Here is a 24,458-nt window from a genome sequence, read left to right as displayed (position 1 = left end):
CATATCTGATCATAATGGAATGAAACTGGAAATCAATGATAAAAGAAGGAAGGAAAAATCCTACATCACATGGAAAATGAACAATATGTTACTGAATGATCAATGGGTTACAGAAGACATAAAGGAGGAGATAAAAAAATTCTTAGAGACAAATGACAATACAGACACAACATACCGGAATCTATGGGACACAATGAAAGCAGTTTTAAGAGGGAAATTCATTTCTTGGAGTTCTTTCCTCAAAAAAAGAAAAAAACAACAAATAAATGAACTCACACTACACCTCAAAAACCTAGAAAAGGAAGAGCAAAACAACAGCAAATGTAGTAGAAGACAAGAAATAATTAAAATTAGAGCAGAAATCAACGAAATTGAAACAAAAAAAACCATTAAAAAAAATTGATAAAACTAAAAGTTGGTTCTTTGAAAAAATAAATAAGATCGACAGGCCCTTAGCCATGCTAACGAAGAGAAGAAGAGAGAAAACTCAAATTACTAACAAATAACACAATCAACAAATGGGCCAAGGACCTGAACAGACACTTCACAGAGGAGGACATACAATCAATCAACAAGTACATGAAAAAATGCTCACCATCTCTAGCAGTCAGAGAAATGCAAATCAAAACCACCCTAAGATACCATCTCACTCCAGTCAGATTGGCAGCCATTATGAAGTCAAACAACAATAAGTGTTGGCGAGGATGTGGGGAAAAGGGTACACTTGTACACTGCTGGTGGGACTGCAAATTGGTGAGGCCAATTTGGAAAGCAGTATGGAGATTCCTGGGAAAGCTGGGAATGGATCCACCATTTGACCCAGCTATCGCCCTTCTCGGACTATTCCCTGAGGATCTTAAAAGAGCTCACTATAGGGATACTGCCACATCAATGATCATAGCGGCACAATTCACAATAGCTACACTGTGGAACCAAGCTAGATGCCCTTCAATAGATGAATGGATAAAAAAAATGTGGCATCTATACACAATGGAGTATTACGCAGCACTAAAAAATGACAAAATCATAGAATTTGTAGGGAAATGGATGGCATTAGAGCAGATTATGCTAAGTGAAGCTACCCAATCCTTAAAAAACAAATGCCAAATGTCTTCTTTGATATAACGAGAGCAACTAAGAACAGAACAGGGAGGAAGAGCATGAGGAAAAGATTAACATTAAACAGAGACAAGTGGGGGGAGAGAAAGGGAAAGAGAAGGGAAAGCATATGGAAATGGTAGGAGACCCTCAATGTTACACAAAATTACATATAAGAGGTTGTGAGGGGAAAGGGGGGCGGGAAACAAGGGAGAGAATTGAACAACAGCAGATGAGGTAGAGAGGGAAGATGGGAGGAGAGGGGAGGGGGGATAGTAGGGGATAGGAAAGGTAGCAGAATACAACAGTCACTAATATGCCATTATGTAAAAATGTGAGTGTGTAACCAATGTGATTCTGCAATTTGTATTTGGGGTAAAAAGGGGAGTTCATAACCCAATTGAGTCAAATGTATGAAAGATGATATATCATGAGCTTTGTAATGTTTTGAACAACCAATAAAAAAAATAAAAAATAAATTAAAAAAAACCCTGCTCTTAAATAAAAATCTCTAAAAGTCATGAAAGTAACAATGGCTAATAAGTACTGAATGAATGCTTTCTGTATGTCAGGTACCAGCTAAGAGTTTGAAATGCAGCATCAGATGGAATGCATTTGCTTAATCCTTAGAAAAAAACTACATTTCTAAACAAAGAATAAGCTCAAAAACTCTTCCTACATAAAAATTTCGTAGTATTTAGCTTCTAAAATAGCACAAAGGGGGGAAAAATCCACCTATTATGTTTTTAGCAGTAAACCACATTTATGCAAGTAAATTTAAAACACAAAAATTTGAAAAATAACAATAAAATAGAACTAATCCATGTCTCCCTTTTGCTTAGCACCTAAACCCTAGGAAAAGGTTGGATCTTACCCAAGTGGAAAAGCTAATTTGAATCTCACCAGCATATAGCTGGCCAAAGGCAAGATAGGAAAAATTAGCATATTCCTTTTCCAGTTTATCAATTGACAAAGGCCCAGATAGGAATATAAGATATGAGATGTGAGATAGGAATATGATTATCAGCTTTCACATTCTTGATGTATTAATTTTATTTATTTTTCCTAATTAGAAGGGTGAAAGACAAAATAAGGCAAGAGCCATAGGAGGAAAAGAAATGCAATCCTTTTTCCTATACCAGAACACTAAACTGAGCCTGTTGAAACCTTGGGCTTATAGTAAAAGCACACCAAGGTATGTAATGCTGTTGAGCTCTCCAGGTAGACTCCACAAAATCTGGACATTACCAAGATAGGGCAAAGTAGGCCTCACTACCAAATCACTTTAAAATGGCGTTAAACAAATTTCATTTTGCAAAGAAATGTTACTTTGATTCTGCACACAAATGGATTTTTCTTTCACTGAATTTCACATACAATTTGCTTAAAGCTAGGTACAACAAGACACATGAGCAAACCTTAAAAATAATTTTGCACATAAATATGATAGAAATCCAACACATGAACAAACTTTAAAAATAATTTTGCACATAAAAATGATAGAAATTCCCATGATACTGACTGCAAGATGGCTGTTATTTTGTTATTTGGCAATTGGCTAGAGATAATTTATGTGTGTTTTATAATTTGTGTACTCTTTATTTACATATAAAAATTTTAGTTTTATATGGAATTCTTCTCTTAAAATCAAACTAGGAACTCAACCCAGGTAAATAAAGTACACAAATGATTCACACTGAAGAACCTGGTTAAACACAGAGAAAACAGGGAATTCCATTATAATGTTCTTTGGAGGTGGTATACCACAATTAAGACAGCTTTGACTATGTCTGGGGCGTACTAAGCTTTATAAATTAATATCACTTGTCTTCAGGGGAGGTTAAATGAGCACCCTACTGAGTATTACTTCATACTGAGTAATCACACTGATAATCAGTAATGACAGCTTAAATAAAATTAATTAAACAAAAAAAAATCAGGCTGTATACTGGATTTTTAGCTATAGTATACTGTAGTGGCAAAAAAATTCAGTGTTTAGGGTTTTCACTTTTACAATATTGTAAATACTAAAAGCACAGTGTGAGGTTTTTTTAAAAAGGAAACATAATTATCAGTCATTGTATCATTTCTCTAGTTTGAAAAATTACATATGATCATAAATGTATTTCCTTAGAACCGGAAGTGAAAAAATTCATGTAATCCAAGAAAATTTATTAGGCAAACAGAAGGTCCTTCTAGGTATAGAATCAATTTTAACCAAATATACCTAACACATGTCACTTAAAATTATGAATTTTTATGCAATTTTATATTTTAAAGGATTCAACAAGCTGACAATTAAAATAGCCTAACTTTTTAATTAGCTTTCTCACTAACCTGACAACTTCCTGATGAAAAAGCTTCTGAATCCTGCCTGGCCACAGGCTTGTTGTGTTAACCATCATCACACTACCTAAAGCCTTGCATGATATGCTTATCACAGAGAATGTTAACAAGAAAGAAAACCACTCCTTGCCTTTTAACTGCAGGTTAAAAAGCCTGAAATGCCTTCCCTAACCACTCAATCTAAAGTAGCACAGGCACCTACCCCATTCTCTATCATGGTTCTTTCAAATGACTCAAGAGAATCATAATTATTTCATTTACTATGTAAATGTTGACTCCATCTCTTTCCCACTAAAATCTTAAATGCCATGTGAGACAAATCATCATTTGTAGACAATTGCTGAGCTGGCCTTCAATGATCACTGACTGGTGTAATCAAGAGAATATTAAAGAAATCATGGAACATGGCTTACAAGCAAGGTCATAAAAGATTAAAGTTTTTGTCTTCTTCCTTCTTGGATCATTCAGTCTGGGGTATGCCAGCAGCCAGATGATGAGAACACCCAAGAATACCTAAGGGGAGGCTCACAAGACAAAGAACCAAAACCTACCAAAAGCTAGAGGCCCCTTGCCAACAATCATGTGAGTTATCTTGTAAGAGGGACATAAAGACATCGCCTTTACTAAAAGCAGTGACTATCTTCTTAGGCTAGCAGATATCCCATGGGTAACTATTACAGGATGAAGCCTGGCTTATCTGTCTTCTTTACTACCTTAAACTTAGTGATTTGTTCAGTTCTACCTGTAGGCATGTTAACTCATTTTGTCCTATCATCCTATGCTTAAACAGTAAATAATATGCAATTATATAAGAATTGTATTATAACAGTAAGAATATAGTCATATAATAGTTATAGTATAACATTAATATTATTACATATTAATTATATTTGATGGCATACAATTAACATAAGTATATATTATATATATTGATATATTACATTAATGCATATATTATATTACATATATGCTCGGGTTATGATTTCCAACCTATTTTAATGCAACTGTGTCAATTTTGTTGAAATATTTGCAGAACTGAAAACTTGGGACAACAGGTTAATCATTTAAAAAATGTTCTTCTAAAAACTACTAGCCCTAAATTTACCTAACCTATCTTTTCCCCTTGAAGACTAAGGGAAGACTTGCAGCATTCTATTTCAGACCCCTGGAGTGGTGCCTCATAGTCTTCGGTCATTGCCTTGCACCTTCTAGGAATACCAAGAGGCTAGCACATCACCCCATGGTGAGACTGCCCTAAACAAGAGCAACCACCTCATGGGAACTGAACTTCCCACTTCGGGGACCATGGGTCTAAATAAACATTCTGAAGAACAAGTGAAAATTGTCCCCTCAAGTGATACAAGACTTCTCTGAAGCTACCTGGCAAAGCCAGAAGTCAATGACTACCAGACCACAGTTTGACCAAGCCTGCTTAAATAGGCAGAACTGTCACACCCCACCCTCCACCCCCTAATCATGTCAGCAACCAGAGGACAGAGTGAAGATACTGGATCTCTCTTTGTCTTAGTGTGGTCATATGGACTAAAATTTCCTTTCCTACTATTCATCATTACCTTTTCTGTTTGGATTTTGGTGTAGTTGCCAGAGCTGTTTTTTTGGAACCCCGGAATCAGGACTTTGGCCTATGACTCCAATATATTGGAAATCCAAAAAAAGGTTAATTTACCATTAATTAATGGTTAATTACCATTAATTTACCATTAACTACATCTTTGTTAAACCTCATGAAAAACCCCAAGCTAGAACTACCCAGCAAAGCAACTACCAAATTCCTGACCCACAAAAGTTGTATGATAAAATAAATGTTTGCTGTTTTAAGTCATTAAGTTTGGGGAAAATTTGTTTCACACCAACACATATTATAGTCACTGTTGTATATTCAGCCTACATAACAGTACCTAGCAGACATCTAGAAGTCAGCCAATTGATACTCAAAGGTATGAATGAATGATTACCGAATAATAAAAATACATAAAATATAGAACCTTATCCGCAGATGGCACCACTTGGGGGAAAAGTACATGATAAAGTATTAAAATGAAAATAAAATGCTTTCAGTGCCCCCAAGAAAATTAGCAACAGATAGGAATAAATGATTAAATCTGGACTGGAGAATACCTCAAGAGAGACTTTCAGAGCAGGCATGTGAGAGGAGCCCTTATATAAGTCTGAAGAACTATATGAGATTGTGCCGGTTAACTGCCAAGCAGTATGCCTGCCTGTTCCACAAAGACAGACCACAGTAGGAAGAAAACTGACCACTGTTTCAGGTGTGATAAGCTAAATATCCCCAGTGTTAGGCCACAGTCTTAGCACACAATAACAATTCCTATCACACCAACTACTGCATACTCCAATACTCTTCAACTTTACAAAATCATTTCTCCATCTCTTATATTTTAGAGAAATTTATGGTAGTTCCTCAGTCAGAGGCTTCTTCAAAAAGAACATTTACTGTCCCCTCCAGAAATCGCTTAATTTACAATATTTGTAAATATTTAGGTTTCACATGGTATTCTAATATTACTAAAAGAAAACATTCTTAATTATGCTCCTACATTTTTTGTAATATCTTGAAAATAAGTTATAACATGCAACATTTATTCTACAGAGAGCTGCCACATGATAGAGCTGCCTATGGGTGGATTCCTGCAGAGGAAGAACTGGGGGCACTTTCCAACATCAGCACCACCTTGTCAGCTATGAGTAAACCATCTTGGAAATGGATCCTCCAGTCCTATCAGGACTTCAGAGGACTGCAGCCTGAGCCACATCATAATCTTATCACATAGCAATAGATGAGTAATTTGAAGCTACACACAGAGTAAGACTTTTAAGTGTCTAAAATAAAAATGTATACAATTTTAAAAAAACAAAAGTAAAAAGATCAAAATATTAAAATAAAGATTAATATAGTAATATATTGCTGCACTAAAGAAAGGGTAAATGCAAGTTTAATGTCAACATGTTGAATATGAACTACTTCTGAAATATCTTAATAACTAATGTACTTTGAAAACATTTGATTTCTGCTGGTGAAAGTCACAGGTAAATACTATTATGGTTTGTTCTTTTGTTTTAGTACAATGATGGCTGTTTTCTCCCTATATTCAAAATTAATAAAAATACTGAATTTCACTTAAAAATTAATGAAAATAAAGATTTTTTTTCCGACACCATAAGTTCCACAACAGATGCCTTCCTGATCCATAGGCTCCAGGTTGGGAACCCTGATAGATGGATACAGACTGATCACAGAAGTAGTGGTGGAAAAAAAGAAAGTAACTCAAGTTCTAATATCCTCAGTGAATCAGTGGGAGGTAAGAGAAGGCCTATTCTTGACGTGGCTTGGGAGGCTGAGGCAGGAGGATCGCCAAATTCAAAACCAGCCTCAGCAACTTTGCAAAGCCCTAAGCAACTTAGAGAGACTCCGTCTCAAAATAAAAAATTTGAAAAATAAACAAAAACTGGGCTAGAGATGTGGCTCAGTGGTTAAGCGCTGCTGGATTCAATCCCTAGTAACAAGGAAAAAAAAATGCAACAAGCTGCATACTCTCATGGTTTGTGCTTCAAAAAGAACTGCAACCAGGAAAATAAAGCCACAAAACATCATCCAGGTTTCAATTACAGCAAAAAGGAAAGAAAACATTAAAATAACAGACTTTAAGTTCCAAAGGACAAAGTAAGAGGAAAGCATGGAGGAGTGGAGATAATGTCAGCTTAAGAGATCACTCAGACCTGAATGGAGAGATACAAAAAAAGAGTGCTTTCAGAATCTATGAATTAATTAAGACTTCTTGTGTTGACTTATGCTAGCTGAAAAGTGATCTGAATTGTGATAATTAATGAAAACCAGTAAAACGATAGGCAAACCCTATGGATTACACTTTATTAATTCATCTTCTCTCCATCCCTACAGGCATTACCCTAGTTTAGGCTACTAGAATAAGTTCTACAGCCTCCTAACCAGCTTCCAAGTCTTCAATCCCCTTCTACCCCCACCACTGTAAGCAATTTTCTACACCATTATTGTTTTGATCTTATTGAAAATGCAAATCCAATCATGTCCTCACTCCTACTTAAAATCTTTCAATGGTTCTCCATTGTGCATAAAATGACATTCAAATCTTACCCTTCAAGGTCCACCTTGATCTGATCCTGAATTCCTCATCAGACAATCTCTTCACCACTATTCCACCACCTCCTGCTATATGATCTACATGAAATGAACAAACTTATTTCTCAAAAAAATGCACATGTTGTGTTTTTCTTTCCAGAACTGACCCTCCATCCCACCCCCACAATCCTCTTTACTAGCTAATGTCAACTCAATCTCCAGCTGTCAGTTTGAGCTACAATTCATGTAGGGGCCCTTCCTCATTCCACAAGAATGGAGTAGATGCTGCAGACCTGGAGTTTGCCATTAGGTACCCTGCATAGCATTCTGAACCTGCCTGTTAACGCATACATTTACTGGATAAGGCTTTAAGTCCTTGAGAATAGAGACTGTCATTCTACTCAATAAACTACCCTTGGAACTTAGCATGACTTTAAGCATAGAGTGATAGTTCTATTAATATTTGTTGAATAAATTAGCAATTACCTTCCAATCCTCCAGGCCTTGAACACCAGTCATTGCTTCTTACATTGCTAAATCATTCTCAACAATATTTTACCTAACAGTATATTAGGGAAAATGACAGGTGTTTAAGCTTTTAGATATTCAATAATAGCCCAGGCTCTTCCCAACAATTGTAATTTAAAGAACAGTCCACCTATCCTAAAAAAAATATGAACTTCTGTAATTGAATGTCATAATGTATGGTAGTAATATAGTTTGGATCTTGAATGTCCCCCAAAGGCCCATGATTTAAAGGCTTTGTCACCAATCTGTGGGACTACTGGGAAATGGTAGAACCTTTAGGTTGTAGGGCCTAGTAGAAGGAAGTTACACCCCTAGGATTATGCCCTTGAAGGGTATAGTGGGATCCCAGCTTCTCTCACTCCCCATCCTCCCACCACCACCATGTGGTAAACAGGCCTGCTCTACCATATGCTTTTGCCAAGATGTACTTCACCACCACAGACCCAAAGCAAGGGCACCATGCTATGAGGGAGTAAAACCTTTGAAACTGTGATCCAAACTAAACCCTTCCTTCTTTAAGTTGATTATCTCAGGTATTTTGTCACAGAAACAGAAAGTTGGTTAACAAAGGCAGTAATGAAAGTACCAAAAGGAAGGAACACAGAAACCACTAAAAAAGAAAAACTCGAAGTTGTATCTAGGATAATAATTCTAATTATCCATGTTCAAATATAAACATTAAGTATAAATTAGTCCTCTAAATAAATATTACTATTTTTAAAAGGTACAGCTCAATAATACCCATACATAAAAGTCCTCTAAAGATATCATTAAATGCTTTCTAATGTGTTTCCACTAGCAATCCATTCCATTGACATCTCAGAAGTAAATTTATTACAGGGTAAAAAAAAAATTACAACTCCTGCCAGTCTGGATTCCAACTTGTCCTTCAGACTCATAATGAAAGTCATCTTTCCTACACCTTTCCCCAAAATCAGGTAGACTTCACTATTTCTACTAAGTCCTGTACACTGTTGCGGCCCCCCTCACACCACACTACAACTACTCACTATATACATGTCTGTTTCTTTATATTCCCAGGAGGCACACATTCTTATAAATCTTTGTATTTCTATAACAATATTAAATACTCAATAAATATCTGATGAATAAGTGGAAAAAAATGGATAAACAAACCTGCATACACTACATCTTTGTATATTCCACTCTGAGAGCTCTTGATCTCATTCTCACGTTTCTACTCATGTGAGGAGGCACTCTCTAAACTATCCCATAAATATTTAAAGATTCTGAGTTAGTACTTAAATGCTACTACAGAAAATCTCAGCACAGGAAGTCCTAATTAACTCATATTAATGGGCTTTAAAAGGCCCACCTGACTTGGTAAATATTAAGTCTATAGAACTTGTTTTGATATATTTTATTATTTATATTGAGTTGCCCCAGTTCATGCTAGTATTTCTATTTTATACAGAAAAGTTAATTTTGAATGTATAGTTTGACAAAAAGAATGTAAAAAAAATATTAACGCCTTTGGATTTATCACTTGTTTTTAACTTATCAAGGAAAATATAAAAAGAATAGAAATGCAAAAGGAAAGAAAGCCTACTATTTTACTAGGCCAGTAAAATAACTTTTTAAAATGATGTTTCTGGATTTTCTATAAGTGAGATTTTTTTTAAATAAATTTTAATTTAAAAATTTTATTTTAAAAATATTTTTTATTTAAGTAATTTTTTATTTATTTAATTTTATGTGGTGCTGAGGTTGAATCCAGTGCCTCACATGTGCTAGGCAAGCATTCTACCACTGAACTACAATCCCAGCCCCAGTAAAATAATTTTTTTTAAGTTGAGCTCTTATTTTGGCAAAACTAATAATTTATATTTCATTATCTCACTCAAAAGTTAGGCACAAAGACAGAAAATTTAAATTATTTTTTCTCCTTCCGTGAGTGTGATGTCTATTTCAGCATATATCCCACAAAACCTATCACATCTCAGAAAGTACAGGAAGAGTCCACAGGCAGACAAAGCCCATCCTTTTAGGCCATTCACCTGGGAAACTAACTATCTTTGAGTGAACCAGACCCACAGAAAACACTCAGAATTTGCATGAGTTGTTTGTTAAGAAGTTCACAGAGAACAGTCAGCATCCAGGAGAAGAAGGAAGGGAAGAGCTTCTCAAAGCAATCGATAGAACCCATCCCAGACCAAGCAATACCCACATTGGTTCCACTTCCATGGGGAGCCTTAAGGGGACCCATAAAAGTCTATACCTGTATCTGGAAGCAGGGTACAATTGTTGCTAGATTTGTAAAGAAATCCTGAACAGAAGTTTTTCCAATGTTCTTTACACCATTTTGTTTACTTAAAATATTCAAAATAGTTCATATCTCATTACAGAAAATTTAGATATGTCTTCACAATTATAAACATTTTCTCAGGATTAAGATCAATGGTTATGATACCTTTTATCCCTGTCATTTTACAAGTGAGAAGTCTCATACAGATGGCTTGAAAAGAAAAGCAGAAAATAATGAGATACACTTCTAGATTTGATACTTGGTGCTCAGTAGTAAAAAGGATAGTGCTTAAGTGGAAGCATAATGCTCTTGATAAAGATGTTCTCTGGAGCCAGCCTGCCAGTATTCCTGGCTACCCAAGTCTTTGAAAAAGTTTACTAAGCTCTCAGTTTCCCCATCTTTAAAAATGGAAATACCAGGACTTACTCAGAGGCTCAAGTGAAGGTTAAACGTATGGATAAAGCTAACATTTGGGATAATATTTAGCACATAGCTAATAATTACACCATACTTATGCTTTTTAACTAGAGCTATAATTCCTCAGTTATGTTTCTCTCTCTTTTGTTTTTATTTTAGATGTATTTCAGGTATAAGAAAGTCAAGCCTGCCTCTGCACCAGCAGCTCACTGGGCACACATGTTCCAAGGGAGAGGTTCCAAGCCCCCTAGCTTAAGCCTGTGGCTGCCCAGCCTCTTCCAGACTCACCCCCAATTATATTTTTACAATCTGTCAGTAATCTATTCCCAAGAAGCTTCCTGCATATTAACTGAGGACTGTACATCAAGTTAGAGAGGGAGGGTCCTAGCAGGGAGTCCTCACATGACACATTAAAGACCACAGCCTCAACCTATGGATAAAAGATGCAAATAAGCAGTTTTGAATAGGGAAAAGCATAACCAGATACACAATTTAGATAGGTCACTCTGATTGTTCTGCTGAAAGTGATCTTTTTAGGGAGCAACACAAAGCTATTAAGGAGTCCAGACAAGAAAAATGATGACACTATCACTCTGATAGAGGAGACAGGGTCAAAAAATAACCACAAAGAAAGTGCATAAGGGTAAAGCTAACTACTAAGAAAATACAGGAATGAAAAGTTTAGGAGGGGGCTGGGGTTGCGGCTCAGTGGTGAAGCACTTGCCTAGCATGGGTGAGGCATTGGGTTAGATCCTCAGCACCACATAAAAATAAATAAATAAAGGTATTGTATCCATCTACAACTAAAAAATATTTTTAAAAAAATTAGGAAGAGAGTGTACAGCTTGGGTATGTACAGTTTCTAGTAAAAATGGGACATCCATGTGACTGCAACCATTAGGCCAATGATGATAGTATGTCTCATTGGAGGAAAAGGTCATAGACAGCAACATAAGTGGCAGCTGAAAACTTAAGAGGTCATCATCCAAGTAAAGCATCATATACAGAGAAGAGCCATAGCTTCAGAAGAAAAAAGAAATAAAAATAGTGTAAGAAAGGCAAAGGAAACATACAGATACACACACACACACACACACACACGATAGAAAAAGAGAGAAGTATGAAATCAAGAAAATTTGATATTCCAAAAGTCAAAAAGTATTTGTTCTTCAAAGAAGAAGCAGACAAATATACAGAGTAGATAAATCTACTAATTTCCAAGGACTAAAAACTAGTGATTACTACTAGGGACAAAAAAAGTCATTCATAATACTAAACAACTCACAACAATCCTAAATGCATATAGTCAGCACCTCCATATCTACAGAGTCAAGCAACCTTGGATGGAAAATATATCTAGGCCTATATTGGTTGCATCTGTACCACTGGGTCTGTACTGAACATGTCATGTACAAATATCTTATTCGTGTCATTATTCCCTACACAATATATAATGTGTGAAGATTATATGTAAATCTTTTATATAAAGTAGTTGAGCATCCATGGATTTTGGTATTTGCAGGGTTCCTGGAACCAATACCCTATGGAGACCAAGGGACAACTATATGCTCTTCACTGCAAAGCTTCAAAAGACATGAAGCAAAAGCTGATAGAATGGAAAGGAGACATAAATAAAATGCAAAATTATAGTTGGAGACTTCAACACTTCTCCCTTAAAAATAATTGAAACAAGAGACAAAAAAAATCAAAATAGAAAATGTGAACACCATCAACCATCATGACCTCTTCACTATCTATAGATTCATTCCAATAAAAGCAGAAACGCAGAGAACATTCACCAAGATAGACCACATTCTGGGACATATTGCAAGACTTACATTGGGAAGGACTGAACTCACACAAACCAAAAGTCAGTCCGCAGGAGAATTACATATCGGATACAGAAAGAAGCAGGAAAATCCCAAAAATTTGAGAATTAAGCAATATATACTAAAACATATATCTATAGATCAGAGAAGAAATCAATAGGGAATAATATTTTCAAGTGAACAAAAATGAAGACATCCCACAATTTGTGAAACGAAGCTAAAACAGGTCTCAGATATAAGAATCTTATGCTATAAATTTCCATTACAAAAGTCTCAAATCAATGTTTTAAGCTTCTATCTTTAAAAACCATTAAAAAAAACAGACGGAATGAAATAATGAAGAAAATAATAAATAAATGGAAACAAATGAACTATACTGAAAATTAGCTGGGTCTCTTAAAAGATCAATAAAATTGACAACATCTAGTTAGATGAAACAAGGAAAAACTAAAAGTCACAAAGTGTCCATATCAACTTCGGAAAAGAAGGTATCAAGACAGATCCTGCATTAAAAAGAGGAGGAAATATTATAAACATCTTTATCTCCATAAACTCAACAACACAGATGAAATGAAGAAAAAATTCCTGAAAGAAAAATGTTTACAGCAGCTTCATTCATAAGAGCCAAAAACTGAAAAGAACCCAACCAACTGTAGTTTTACCAGTGAGCCAGACACAGATAATACACTATGTTATCCCATTTACATGAAATTCTAGAAACTGAACTGTAGTTCAGAAAACAGATTGTCAAGAGTCACAAAGAAAGAGAATTGACTGCAAAGGGGCACACAAGGAACTGCTGAGGTAATGAAAAGCTTTCTATCATGACTGTAGCACATACATAATTGCATACATTTGTCAAACTTCAGATTTTACCCTTGAAACTAGTATGTTACATTGTATGCAAATCATGCCTCAATAAAAAAGTGCATGTTACTAATCCTACTGTTAATATTTTAAATGTATGATTTACTAAGTATTTTTTTTTACTTCTCCCTTAAACAATCCCCATAAACAGGGATACCAAACTTGAAAGCAAAAGAACTTATACAAAGTCAATCAAGACTGTCCCTCTAACCTAACTTTCCTACATGCTTTCATAAAGAATAGATGCTACTTGAGAGACCTCATGACTTTCTAGTTCCTATGCAGGACAACTTTGCTTTTCTAGCTATAGTTATTACTTGTAAGTCATTAAATCCTCTTAGTGGATCTGATCACTATCCGGTTTTTTTTTCCCCAAAAAAAAATAATGAGAGAGGAGTGAAGAAAAGTGGAAAGAAATAATCAGAGTTCATTATGCTTAAAACATTAAATACTGGTTACAAAATCTTTGTTTTAAACTGAGACCCAGTTTGTAGTTTTCTATGGTTAGGCTAGCAAAAAAAAAAAAAAAAATGCTACCTCTTACTGTGGGTCGTAGTCAAAAAAAAACAACAACAAGTTGAAAACCATTGCTATAGGACAAAATAGGCTAGCAGTATAAAAGAGATGAAGATCAGTAGGAATACTGCACTACGGACAAATGGTGTGAGGGACAAGGGAGAAAAGAGAAAGTCAAAAGAACTCCTAAGCTCCAAAAACACTCAGGGACACTTTGATGGATAACTCAGCATTGTTAAGTCCATATTCCATTTTTTCCAACTTACTTTTTCAAACTGATCTCCTCTAGCTTTCCCTCCTCCCAACCTTGTGCCTCTGAGGAAACCTCCTTCCCAACCCAGGTAACCACGATGGATGGTGATAAACTAAACTACACCTATACCCAGAGAATGCTCACTGCTCAAGGTCTATAACACTTCCTAGAGATCCCAACACTGTGGTAATCCTTCATTCTTTTAACAAGACTGTCCTGTGAAATTCAATTCTGATATTAACTCTCAAGAAAAAAACTTTTAAATGAGGCATACTTTTGCAGGCCTTTAACCAAACAACTTAAAGGGATGGGTTTTTAGCATAAACGCTTCCCGTATGTTCATATTTAATGTTTCTAACATACCATTATTCAAACCTGTGACTACAGCAGAACTAATTTTATATGCCTTTTCTCAAGTTCTACCAAATGGCTATTCACATTAAGAAATTCTAAATGAAAAGCACACATGGAACGTATATGTTATGAGGGTGGCAGACTTTAATTAGAAAACATACTGCCAGTACCTATCAGAGCACCAGTGGCAAATGCTTCCCTGAGCTCTAACACACCATAAATAGTTTAAAGAGTCCTCAAAATATCCATCTACCCTTTCCCTTCTCACAGCTTCACATTGATCTATAGCACACATCTCCTGTAAGGCTCAGCTGCAAATGTGTCACACTACCTCTCTGTCATATATCAGAAAATGTTTGTAAAATAGAGTAAAAAGGGACAGAACTGAGAGCAGCAGTTCAATACACTTCTGCCTAAATGCAACTCATCAAACCCCTATGAGGAAGGGAGAGATTAATCCTGCCTCAATACAAATAAAGGAACAAGAAAATAATGGATTTGTAAAGGTCACAGAGCTATGTAGTAGAGAAGTCTGTCTCTCAACAAGACTCTTCTGATTCTAAATCCAACACTCTTTCCACACACTCTATGTCAGTTAACAGCAAGAAAGGAAGAATCTACTCTTTGGTATCTCTAGTCCAAAATGGCTGTGCTTATTTTCAGACCTCTGGGACAATGGACCCAGCTGCCATAACTAGACGACCTGTTTGATCCTACTGTGGAGACAAGCTAAAGACAAGATCAGAAAAGAACAGCAAGAATGAGAAGATTACCATTAAACAGGGAGGAGAAGTGCGAGGGAATGGGAGAGAGAAGGGGAATTCCATGAAAATGGAAGGAGACCCTCATTGTTATACAAAATTACATATAAGAGGATGTGAGGGGAAAGGGGGAAAAAAAACAAGAGAGAGAAATGAATTACAGTAGATGGGGTAGAGAGAGAAGATGGGAGGGGAGGGGAGGGAAGGGGAGGGGAGGGAAGGGGGATAGGAAGGGGATAGGAAAGGCAGCAAAATACAGCAGACACTAGTATGGCAGTATGTATAAACGTGGATGTGTAACCAATGTGATTCTGCAATCTGTACATGTGGTAAAAATGGGAGTTCATAACCCACTTGAATCAAATGTATGAAATATGACATGTCAAGAGCATTGTAATGTTTTGAACAACCAATAAAAAAAAAGAATGAGGAGACAGCAGTTCAGTCATCAAGTCCACGTGAAGATGGCCAAGGAGGAATTCAGAAGAGATGGTCATACATGCACCTAAGATGAAAGCAGGGCAAGGCAGCAGTCACCACCAGGTAGGCAGGTGGTCAGAAAGACTAGCAGGAGGTCCTCAAAAACAAACACTGAAAGGTTTACTAGTGCCAGACAACATGCTGGCTGCTGGAAATATTAACAACACAATGTCCCTGCCTTTAAAGGTTTAAACTAGTGAAAAAGTCAGATAAACCATGAAGTGCTAAAAATATCCACTAGGTGCCCAAAGTGCGGACCCTACCAAGGGCAGTTGCAAGAAGGACGGTAATGGTAAGGAGTAGTAACAGGATGGAGATAGACTTAATAAAGGCTCCACTGAGAATAAACCCACTTGTTCATATAAGATAGAGCAAGATGGTTTCTAGAATGGCTGTTGTAGACTCCACCACCATGTACAATATGACTCCATTTATGTGAAATTTTCAAAACAGGCAAATGTATGGAGATGGGAAATAGACTAGTAGTTTCCTGAAGCTAAGGGAGCTGAGGGAAAATGAGGAGTATGAGCTCATTTTAAGGGATTAAGCTTTTTTTTGAGGATGATGAAAATGTTCTACAGTTGATTATAGTAGTGGTTAGATTACTCTTGCAAATATACTAAACACTAAATTAAATACTTTTAGTGGGTGAATTGAATGCTATATATATATCAATAAAGCTGTGATAAATCTATCATCGTATGGTTCTATGTTCTTATAAAAATTCATACAAAAATTGCAATTGGTTTTATTATTGCCCTAAAAAGTCATTTGAGACTGCGATAAGTTAGCACAGTAAGTGTACAGGATTGGAGCTGCCTGGAACAAGACCCGAGTTAGGGCTGTACCATTTGGGAGCTGGGCATTCTACCTCGGCCTCAACATCCTCAGCTATAAACTAAAGACAACATCTGCCTTGCAAGGTGAGAAATAATTATGTAGACTACATAAGTGTTCCATATAACTACTGTCTTTTTTATTTTTTTAAGAGAGAGAGAGGGAGAGAGAGAATTTTTGTAGATGAACACAACACAATGCCTTTATTTTTATGTGGTGCTGAGAATCAAACCCAGGTCACGCCCATGCTAGGCGGGCGCTCTACCACTGAGCCACAATCCCAGCCCATCACTATTGCTTTTTAAATACTAATGCAATCACACACCATTTTTCAGTCAACAATGGACTACATATACAGTGGTAAACATCATACAGACTAAATGTGTAATAAGCTATACCACCTAGGTTGTGTACATAACATTCTATGATGCTCACACAACGAAATTACCTAACTTCTCAGAACACATTCTTGTTGTTAAGCAAAAATAACTATATGTGAACTACATGTGAACAAATGTTATACTAAATATTTTTCATAAATATCCTTTTCTTAGATACTATTTAGAGGGAAACAAACATTCTAATTTTTTAAATCATTTGTATCAAGGTCTATGTCTCATTCACCTTTACATGTGTACCTTACCCAGGTGCCAAAGACATCACTTTGGATATCAGAGGAGCTAAAATTTTGAGTGCTTAGTATGATGTAGTCACTCTACTTCATGCTTAATACATAGTGAAGCTGAATTCACACACCTGGTGAAAGGAGTGCTGTGCTTTTCCCTCTATGTCATGCTTACATAACTGTGATATTATTGCTTATTTGGGCTTTGTTCTTCTTTTTGTTATTTCTTTACCATTAACCATGAATTACATTAGAAAATGAATTTCTCAGAAAAACTTAGCTAAATATGCTAATATTTGTATTACAAGTATCTGCAATGTTGCTTTAAGGTATTAAGTACCCATGAGAGACTATTATTAACAACATGAAGAACACACATATTAAAGGTATGTCTGGATTTCATTTATAAACAAAATTTCTAAAATATATGCATATTTTAGTCTGCTTTACTTTAATTAGCAACTACATATTTCTGAAAAGCTGACACATCTCAAGTGATTTTTTTCCTACCTCTTTTGGAAGTGTGCAATTCATCCCCAAAGAATGACAGCTGATTTGAATGACTCAAAGTTGACTAACAATTTGTAATTAAACAAATTTTTTAAATTAACATATTGACTATTCCCTTTCTCAATTAAAGGCAACAACTTTATGTGTTTTGTCAGTAATCCCTCTTATTTTAGCACTATAAACAGTAAATTCCCAATACATCAGTTTTTAGCAATTCCAAAGGAGTTAACACACATACCATGAGCATTACATGGTTAATTAAAATTCATGACAAAAGAAATGTTGAGGATAACCTTACCATATCATCCGTCAGTGTCCTAATATTTAAATGCTGCAAATGAAAAAAAAATCAATGAGTAATTTATAACAGCTTTTTTATTTTAGTTAATAGATGACATTTGAAATTCTACAATACTAACTTGAAGGTAATTAAGTTCCTGACAGTCTAATAAAAATGCATTATATACTGTTTTAATCTCTCTCTCAAAAAAGATGAACAAAAGTTACTATGCACACAGTAGTTTCAAACATTCGTTAAAAATTCTTGGATTTGTGAACATAGCAAATTAGCAACCTGAGGTACAATAAATATATTTTCCTAATTAATTATATTAATTACCTTTAAATATACAGACTTAGAACATGGTGGAAATAAAGATTTAAATATGATTTTCAGAAAATTTCATATTATAGAACAGTAAAACTTTTAATTTACCATTAGTATACAGCATAATAGATAATGAAGTACTTTGCTGGCTTAATTAACTTAAACAATTCTAGTAACAAAAAAGAATGTGCTGGAATGACTATTTGCATCTTTAGCATCAGTTTGATTTATCACCATGGGTGAGAGTAGACACTTTTCAATTTCATTGCTAGCTTTTTTGAGAACCCTTTTGCGGATTTTCTTGCTAGACAAACATAGGACCACTTTAGAAAGTGAATAAATTAGTTTCCCACAAAGCACAATTCAAAATAAAAAAAAAAAAAATATTTAGGAAAAAAATCTGTTTTCTAAATCTGGGAGTAGGGAAAAATTTTATATTTGAGTAGCTGAACTCAATTGTCCTTCCTCTTATTCATTGGAGCATCAGATCTTTCAAAGAGCAGAAAAAGGGTCCAATATTTTCTAAATGGGAAAATCAAGTCTATTCCTTTATAATTCTAAAAGAACAGGAGTTATCATCATCTAACACAGTAAGTGGCACATAGTTATTCAAATTCAACATTTATGAAATGGAATGAAATTTGTCATTCATGTTTGTACACTGAAGTATTTCTATGTTCATAACTTTACCTCAGTAATGAGCCAGATTAAAAATCTGTACAATGTAAATTACTACAAATTCTCTTTTATCAATATGTTCCTTCTTCAAATACAAAGGGAGAAAAGTAAGGGAAAGAACCTAAAATGAACTTTATATACACCAAAGAGAATGTACCAAATTAATAACATTAGCCACACCCACTCTGATATGGGAATAAAAAAGTAATAACATGGGACTGATTTTATGTGTCTAGTGCTGGGCTACAAAATTTCTTTTTATCAATACTATTTTCAACCTTTGAAATGAACAAATATGCACAGTGGTCTTTCAGAGTGGGCTTGATTCTTAGCAAGACTGGAGTTCTTAAGGCACTTACAGCCCATGTCACCCCAGAGACCATTATCACAATTAAACACAAACCCACAGAACTCTCAAATTGGAAGTAAAAAATACCAACACAGAGGAAATGCCTGCTCAGGGCTCCCCTCCCTGCCTCTGCTTACATACTTACTGTATGTGCCGATAAAGGTTTCCAGCCCATTGCATTTGGTTAACTACATCTCTCTTGTTATTCTACAATGGGAGGTTATCACCCCAATCACAACTTGTCAGTCCTAAAAGGGGTCATTTCAAGCTCCTGTGACAAAAGGAAAGTACTTAAGTTCTAACAATAGTATGCCAATGGTCTAATGCTTAAAAGGTAAAGTCAAGGAACTCAAGTATAAAGCTGAAGTTCTATTTAGAAGAGTATGCCACTGTAAAGTGAAAATATTTACACTAATGAAATATTCCCAAAGACCAATACAAATAAGTTGCTCCAGGAAAATGCCATAAAAATGATGTTTAAAAAAAGGGGTGAGGAAACAATGAAAAAAATTTCAAGAGAAATAATAATAGGTCCCATGCAAGATTTATGATGCAAAAACTGCATACAAGTCACAAATATGAAAATTACATAAAATCCAGATATAAACATCCAAGAGAGACATTTTTTATACATCTTCAAAGACCTCAAATTGGGGATGAACCTCTGGCTGAGCTGCCTACAATGCCACCTGGGGATCTGGAGATCTGTTGGATGGGGTAGAAGAGGGGTGCTCAGGAGCAGGCCCCCACTCCCACTCCAGGAGGCACCAAAGATGATGGCCTTGGCAAATGGCTTTCTTGCTCACCGCTTGCAGTGAATAGACCCCAAGAGCCTGGTCCCCACCCCTAAGTCCCCAGGGTCCCTGCTGCCTGCCCAGGCAAGGATGGAGGCACCAATGTCATGCTCCCCCTGCCTCCTTCCAACAGCCTTTTGAAGGTTTAGATTCAGGATTTGTTCCTAAAGTCCAAGATTTTGACAAAAAACTGACAAAGGCAGATGCTTACTACAAATCTTGATAGAGCAACTAAAGCTTTTGGATGACAAGCTTCAAAACTGTAAAGATGATGAAGAGAGAAAGAAAACTGAAACTCTCACACAACAAATAACATGGTAGAATCAATTAAACACTGCACTGTGTTACTGCAGATTGCTAAAAGTACTATTAATCCTGTAGATGCAATATCTACCTAGTCCCTTGGAACCTGTGATCAGCACAATGTCTTCCCAGACTGTCTTACCTCCAGAACCAGCTCAGTTTTGTATGTCAGAGCAGTGGCCATCTTCCCTACCTGTTGGACCTGTGTTAGCTACCTTTGGACATCATCAGACTCCAACACCAAATAGTACAGGCAGTGGGCATTCACCACTAGCAGTCTGACTTCTCCAAGTCATGTCAACTTGTCTCCAAATACAGTCCCAGAGTTCTCTTACTCTAGCAATGAAGATGAATTCTGTGATGCTGATGAATTCCTTCAGAGTGGCTCATCCCCAAAGCACTTAATAGATTCTTCTGGATCTGCCTTAATCTTGACACACAGCAGTTCAGGAAATAGTCTAAAGCATCCAGATACCACAGAATCACTGAATTCTTCCATGTCCAATGTGATAAGTGATGCTGACCTTTTTGCTTCACATGATGACAGAGATGAGGAGGAGGAGGCAGGGTCCGTGGAGGAGTGCAAGAGTGTTATCATGCACCTCTTGTCACAGGTTAGGCTCAGAATGGATCTTACTAAGGTAGTTCTTCCAACATTTATTCTTTTTTTATATTTTTTAGTTGTTGATGAACCTTTATTTATTTGTATGTGGTGCTGAGAATCAAACCCAGTGCCTTACACATGCTAGGCAAGCGCTCTTCCACGGAGCTAACAATCCCAGCCCCCAATATTTATTCTTGAAAAAAGATCTCTTTTAGAAATATATGCAGACTTTTTTGCACACCCGGATCATAAAGATCATAGAGATCGAATCATTCAGACAGTGAAATGATACCCCTCAGCCTTTCATGCATGAAGGAAAGTATGAGTAACCAAAAAGCCATACAACCCCATTTTGGGTGAGATCTTTCAGTGTCACTGGACATTACCAAATGACACCAAAGAGAACACAAAGCTAGTTTCAGAAAGGCCATTTCTTTAGGTTTCCAATAATAGTGTAACATTCAGGTTTCCCATCATCCACCATTTCAGCCTATTATGCTGAATGTTTTAATAAGAAAACCCAATTCAATGCTCATATCTGGACTAAATCAAAATTCCTTGGGAGGCTAACTGGGGTGCACAACAGAGGGCAAAGATGTGTCTCATGTTTAGACTACGAAGAACATTACATTCTCACATTCCCCAACAGTTATGGAAGTTCTATCCTCACAGTCCCTTGATGGAACTAGGAGGAGAATGCAATATTAATTGTACCAAAACAGTTTATAGTACAAATATTGTCTTCCACACTAAACCTTTCTATTTCTATGGAGGCAAGAAACACAGAATTACTGCTGAGATTTTTTTCTCTCCAAATGACAGGAAGTATTTTTGCTAGATCAAAGGGGAATGGAATATTATAATGTATATAAAATATGCAACATGGGAAAATACAGAGGTTGCCTATAATCAAGAAGAAAGCGAGGAAGTTGAAAGATCAGAATGAGTATGAGTCCTGCTACCTTTAGAAGAATGTCACTTTCATGAGCTGGGGCTGGGGCTCAGTGGTTGAGCGCTCGCCTACCATGCGTGAGGCACTGGGTTCAATCCTCAGCACCACATAAAATCAAATGAAGATATTGTGTCCACCTATAACTAAAAAATAAATATTAAAAAGAAGGATGTCACTTTCAATTTAAAAATCAGAGACATTGATGTAGCAATTGAAGCAAAGTACAAATTTGAAGAAAGGCAAAGAGCAGAAACCCAAGGAAGGAAGGAGAAGAAAATTTAGTGGGAGACAAGGTTATTCTATGAAGATGGAGAATGCTGGGTTTATGATGAACCATTACTGAAACATCTTGTTGCTATGAAGCATTAGTTTGGGAAACAAAAAGTTTATACCCAATGACCAAGGCAAGTTGTCCTAATGAAGCAACAGTCTTCCTTTGGGTGAACCTATCATTCCCTTCTTATTACAGTGGTACCTACGTCAAGGATACTGGACTTTCTGGCGCAGATAAAAAAAATAAAGCTGGAAAAGCTTCCCTTTGTCTACAGCAGTTCAGATTTTGACTTCAGTCCTGAGAAAACTTTAGTAGGTTTTGAAACAAGATGTCTGCTCCTTTTCCAAACTCCATGCTTTAAAAAGTTTCACACTCTGCACTCTAGTTCTGCTGTTATGACTTAGTTCATATGATCTTTTGGGTTCTATCTAAACAAATATATACACACAAAAATATACCTGATGGCAGATTTTTCAGAAATATTCCATCTATTGTAAATACTGGTTCCTCAGAGTTGTTTTAAAAAATTAGTGCAATGTATTAAAATCAAGTGTTAGGAAATTTCATGGTTTCACCTATGATAACTTTATTTTGGAAATGAACTATTATTAAATTGTATCTAAACCTGGATTACAGTTGAATTATACTCAGTGCTTCTTAAGGCTTCATAAAGTAATTTCTCCAACTTTAAGGGAAAAAAAACCCTCAAATTGGATCATCTTTTAAATTAGAATTGTACTCACAATTTTCTGAACCAAGCAGTCACTCCTATGTAAAAACAAAGCAACATAAGGCTCCATTTTTGTCACAGTTCAGGTTTATTTGTTTTAATTCTTAAACTATCTAACTGTGGGTCAAACCTCTAAAGGGATTCAATTAATTTGCTAAAGGCTTAATCAGTTTCTCAAGACTATATTGGCACATGGAACTCCAGTTACAACTTAAGAGTATTGCACATGATATTTCACACACACACACACAAAAAAAAAAAAAAAAAAAATGTGATGAATCCCAGCAGAATATAATCTAGGGGTAGTTAACAAAGAAAAAGAAAACTCAAAGGGATGTAGGTGTGAGAAGTATAACAGTCTAAGGAAAAGAAAACAAGAAGCTAAGGTCAAGTTCATTATTCCTTCTCTTCTGAAAAATCCTTACCTGTCGATTCTCACTGCCAATAGGAGAAGTCAGTAGGACAGGAAATGGCAGCAAATTCAAGGATCCAAGACAGAACTGAAGGTATTGACTAACAGCAGCTAGAAAGTTAATCTGAGAAATTTGTTTCTATGTCAAAACAGAATACTTTTCAAGATTTAGCTGTCTGAAGAATAAAACCCACGTAGTTGCTTACACACAAGCAATCTTAAAGAAACTGAGCCCTGGGTCTGCGGCTTCTGGTAGTTTTGGGCCCCCAAGTAGAAGAGGAGTGGGAATCAGCTAAGGTGATCAGGGAAGGGGTGGGGCCCAGCAGAAAAAGGAGGATAGTAGGGAGAGAGAGGAAGCCTAGAAATGAAGGGGATTCTGGACCAAAGATTGTAGGGGACAGAGTCACTCTGGTGATTGATGCTGAGGCTCAACCAGGGAGAAACCAGCCAAGACCTTCCTAAACTCAGAGGAGACTCAACTGGCCTGGAAGCTTCATCTCTGCTGGAGACAGAAGAGTGACTGGCAACACCTATCTCACTACGGGTCGGAGTTCTTAGAACTTCAGCTATCAAAATAGGCAGAATTTTCCTTGATCATATTGGTGATACACATCTATTTTCTTGTGCAACCTGTGATACAATCCTAATCAACAGCTCAGAATTCATCTCCACTCTGTTCATGAAGGTGCCACTGGTAGAGTAGTTTTTTGTTTTGTTTTGTTTTGTTTTGTTAACAAGGTAGTTAACTTGCAGTACAATGAAGTTCAAGGTAGGGTCATGCTCACTGGCCACCACATGGTTCGAGATGTGAGCTGCAAAAACTTTCAGTACCATGCTACTATTAATTTTTTCTCCTATGTTTACATCTTGAGGCAGAAGAATCTATCTGCAGCTACATGGTGGTGGATTAGGTGAGAAAAAAATTATCTG

General features: G+C 36.2%; 1 protein-coding gene and 1 pseudogene across 1 annotated transcript in view; one reads left to right on the top strand and one right to left on the bottom strand.

The window, feature by feature from the left end:
• Positions 1 to 24,458, bottom strand: part of Diaph3 (diaphanous related formin 3) — a 474,806-nt gene that overhangs the window by 430,937 nt on the left and 19,411 nt on the right. Inside the window, exon 2 of the mRNA XM_027938043.3 lies at positions 18,124 to 18,156. Within this exon, the coding sequence (XP_027793844.1) occupies positions 18,124 to 18,156 (33 nt within the window). The remainder of the gene's footprint in view (positions 1 to 18,123; positions 18,157 to 24,458) is intronic.
• LOC114094873 (oxysterol-binding protein-related protein 9-like) lies at positions 15,192 to 22,481 on the top strand (annotated as a pseudogene).

The sequence above is a fragment of the Marmota flaviventris genome, chromosome 4 (assembly GCF_047511675.1).
Source record: "Marmota flaviventris isolate mMarFla1 chromosome 4, mMarFla1.hap1, whole genome shotgun sequence".
NCBI classification, from domain to species: Eukaryota; Metazoa; Chordata; class Mammalia; order Rodentia; family Sciuridae; genus Marmota; species Marmota flaviventris.
Note: the sequence above shows the minus strand (reverse complement) of the source record. Positions and strands in the feature narration are given on the sequence as shown.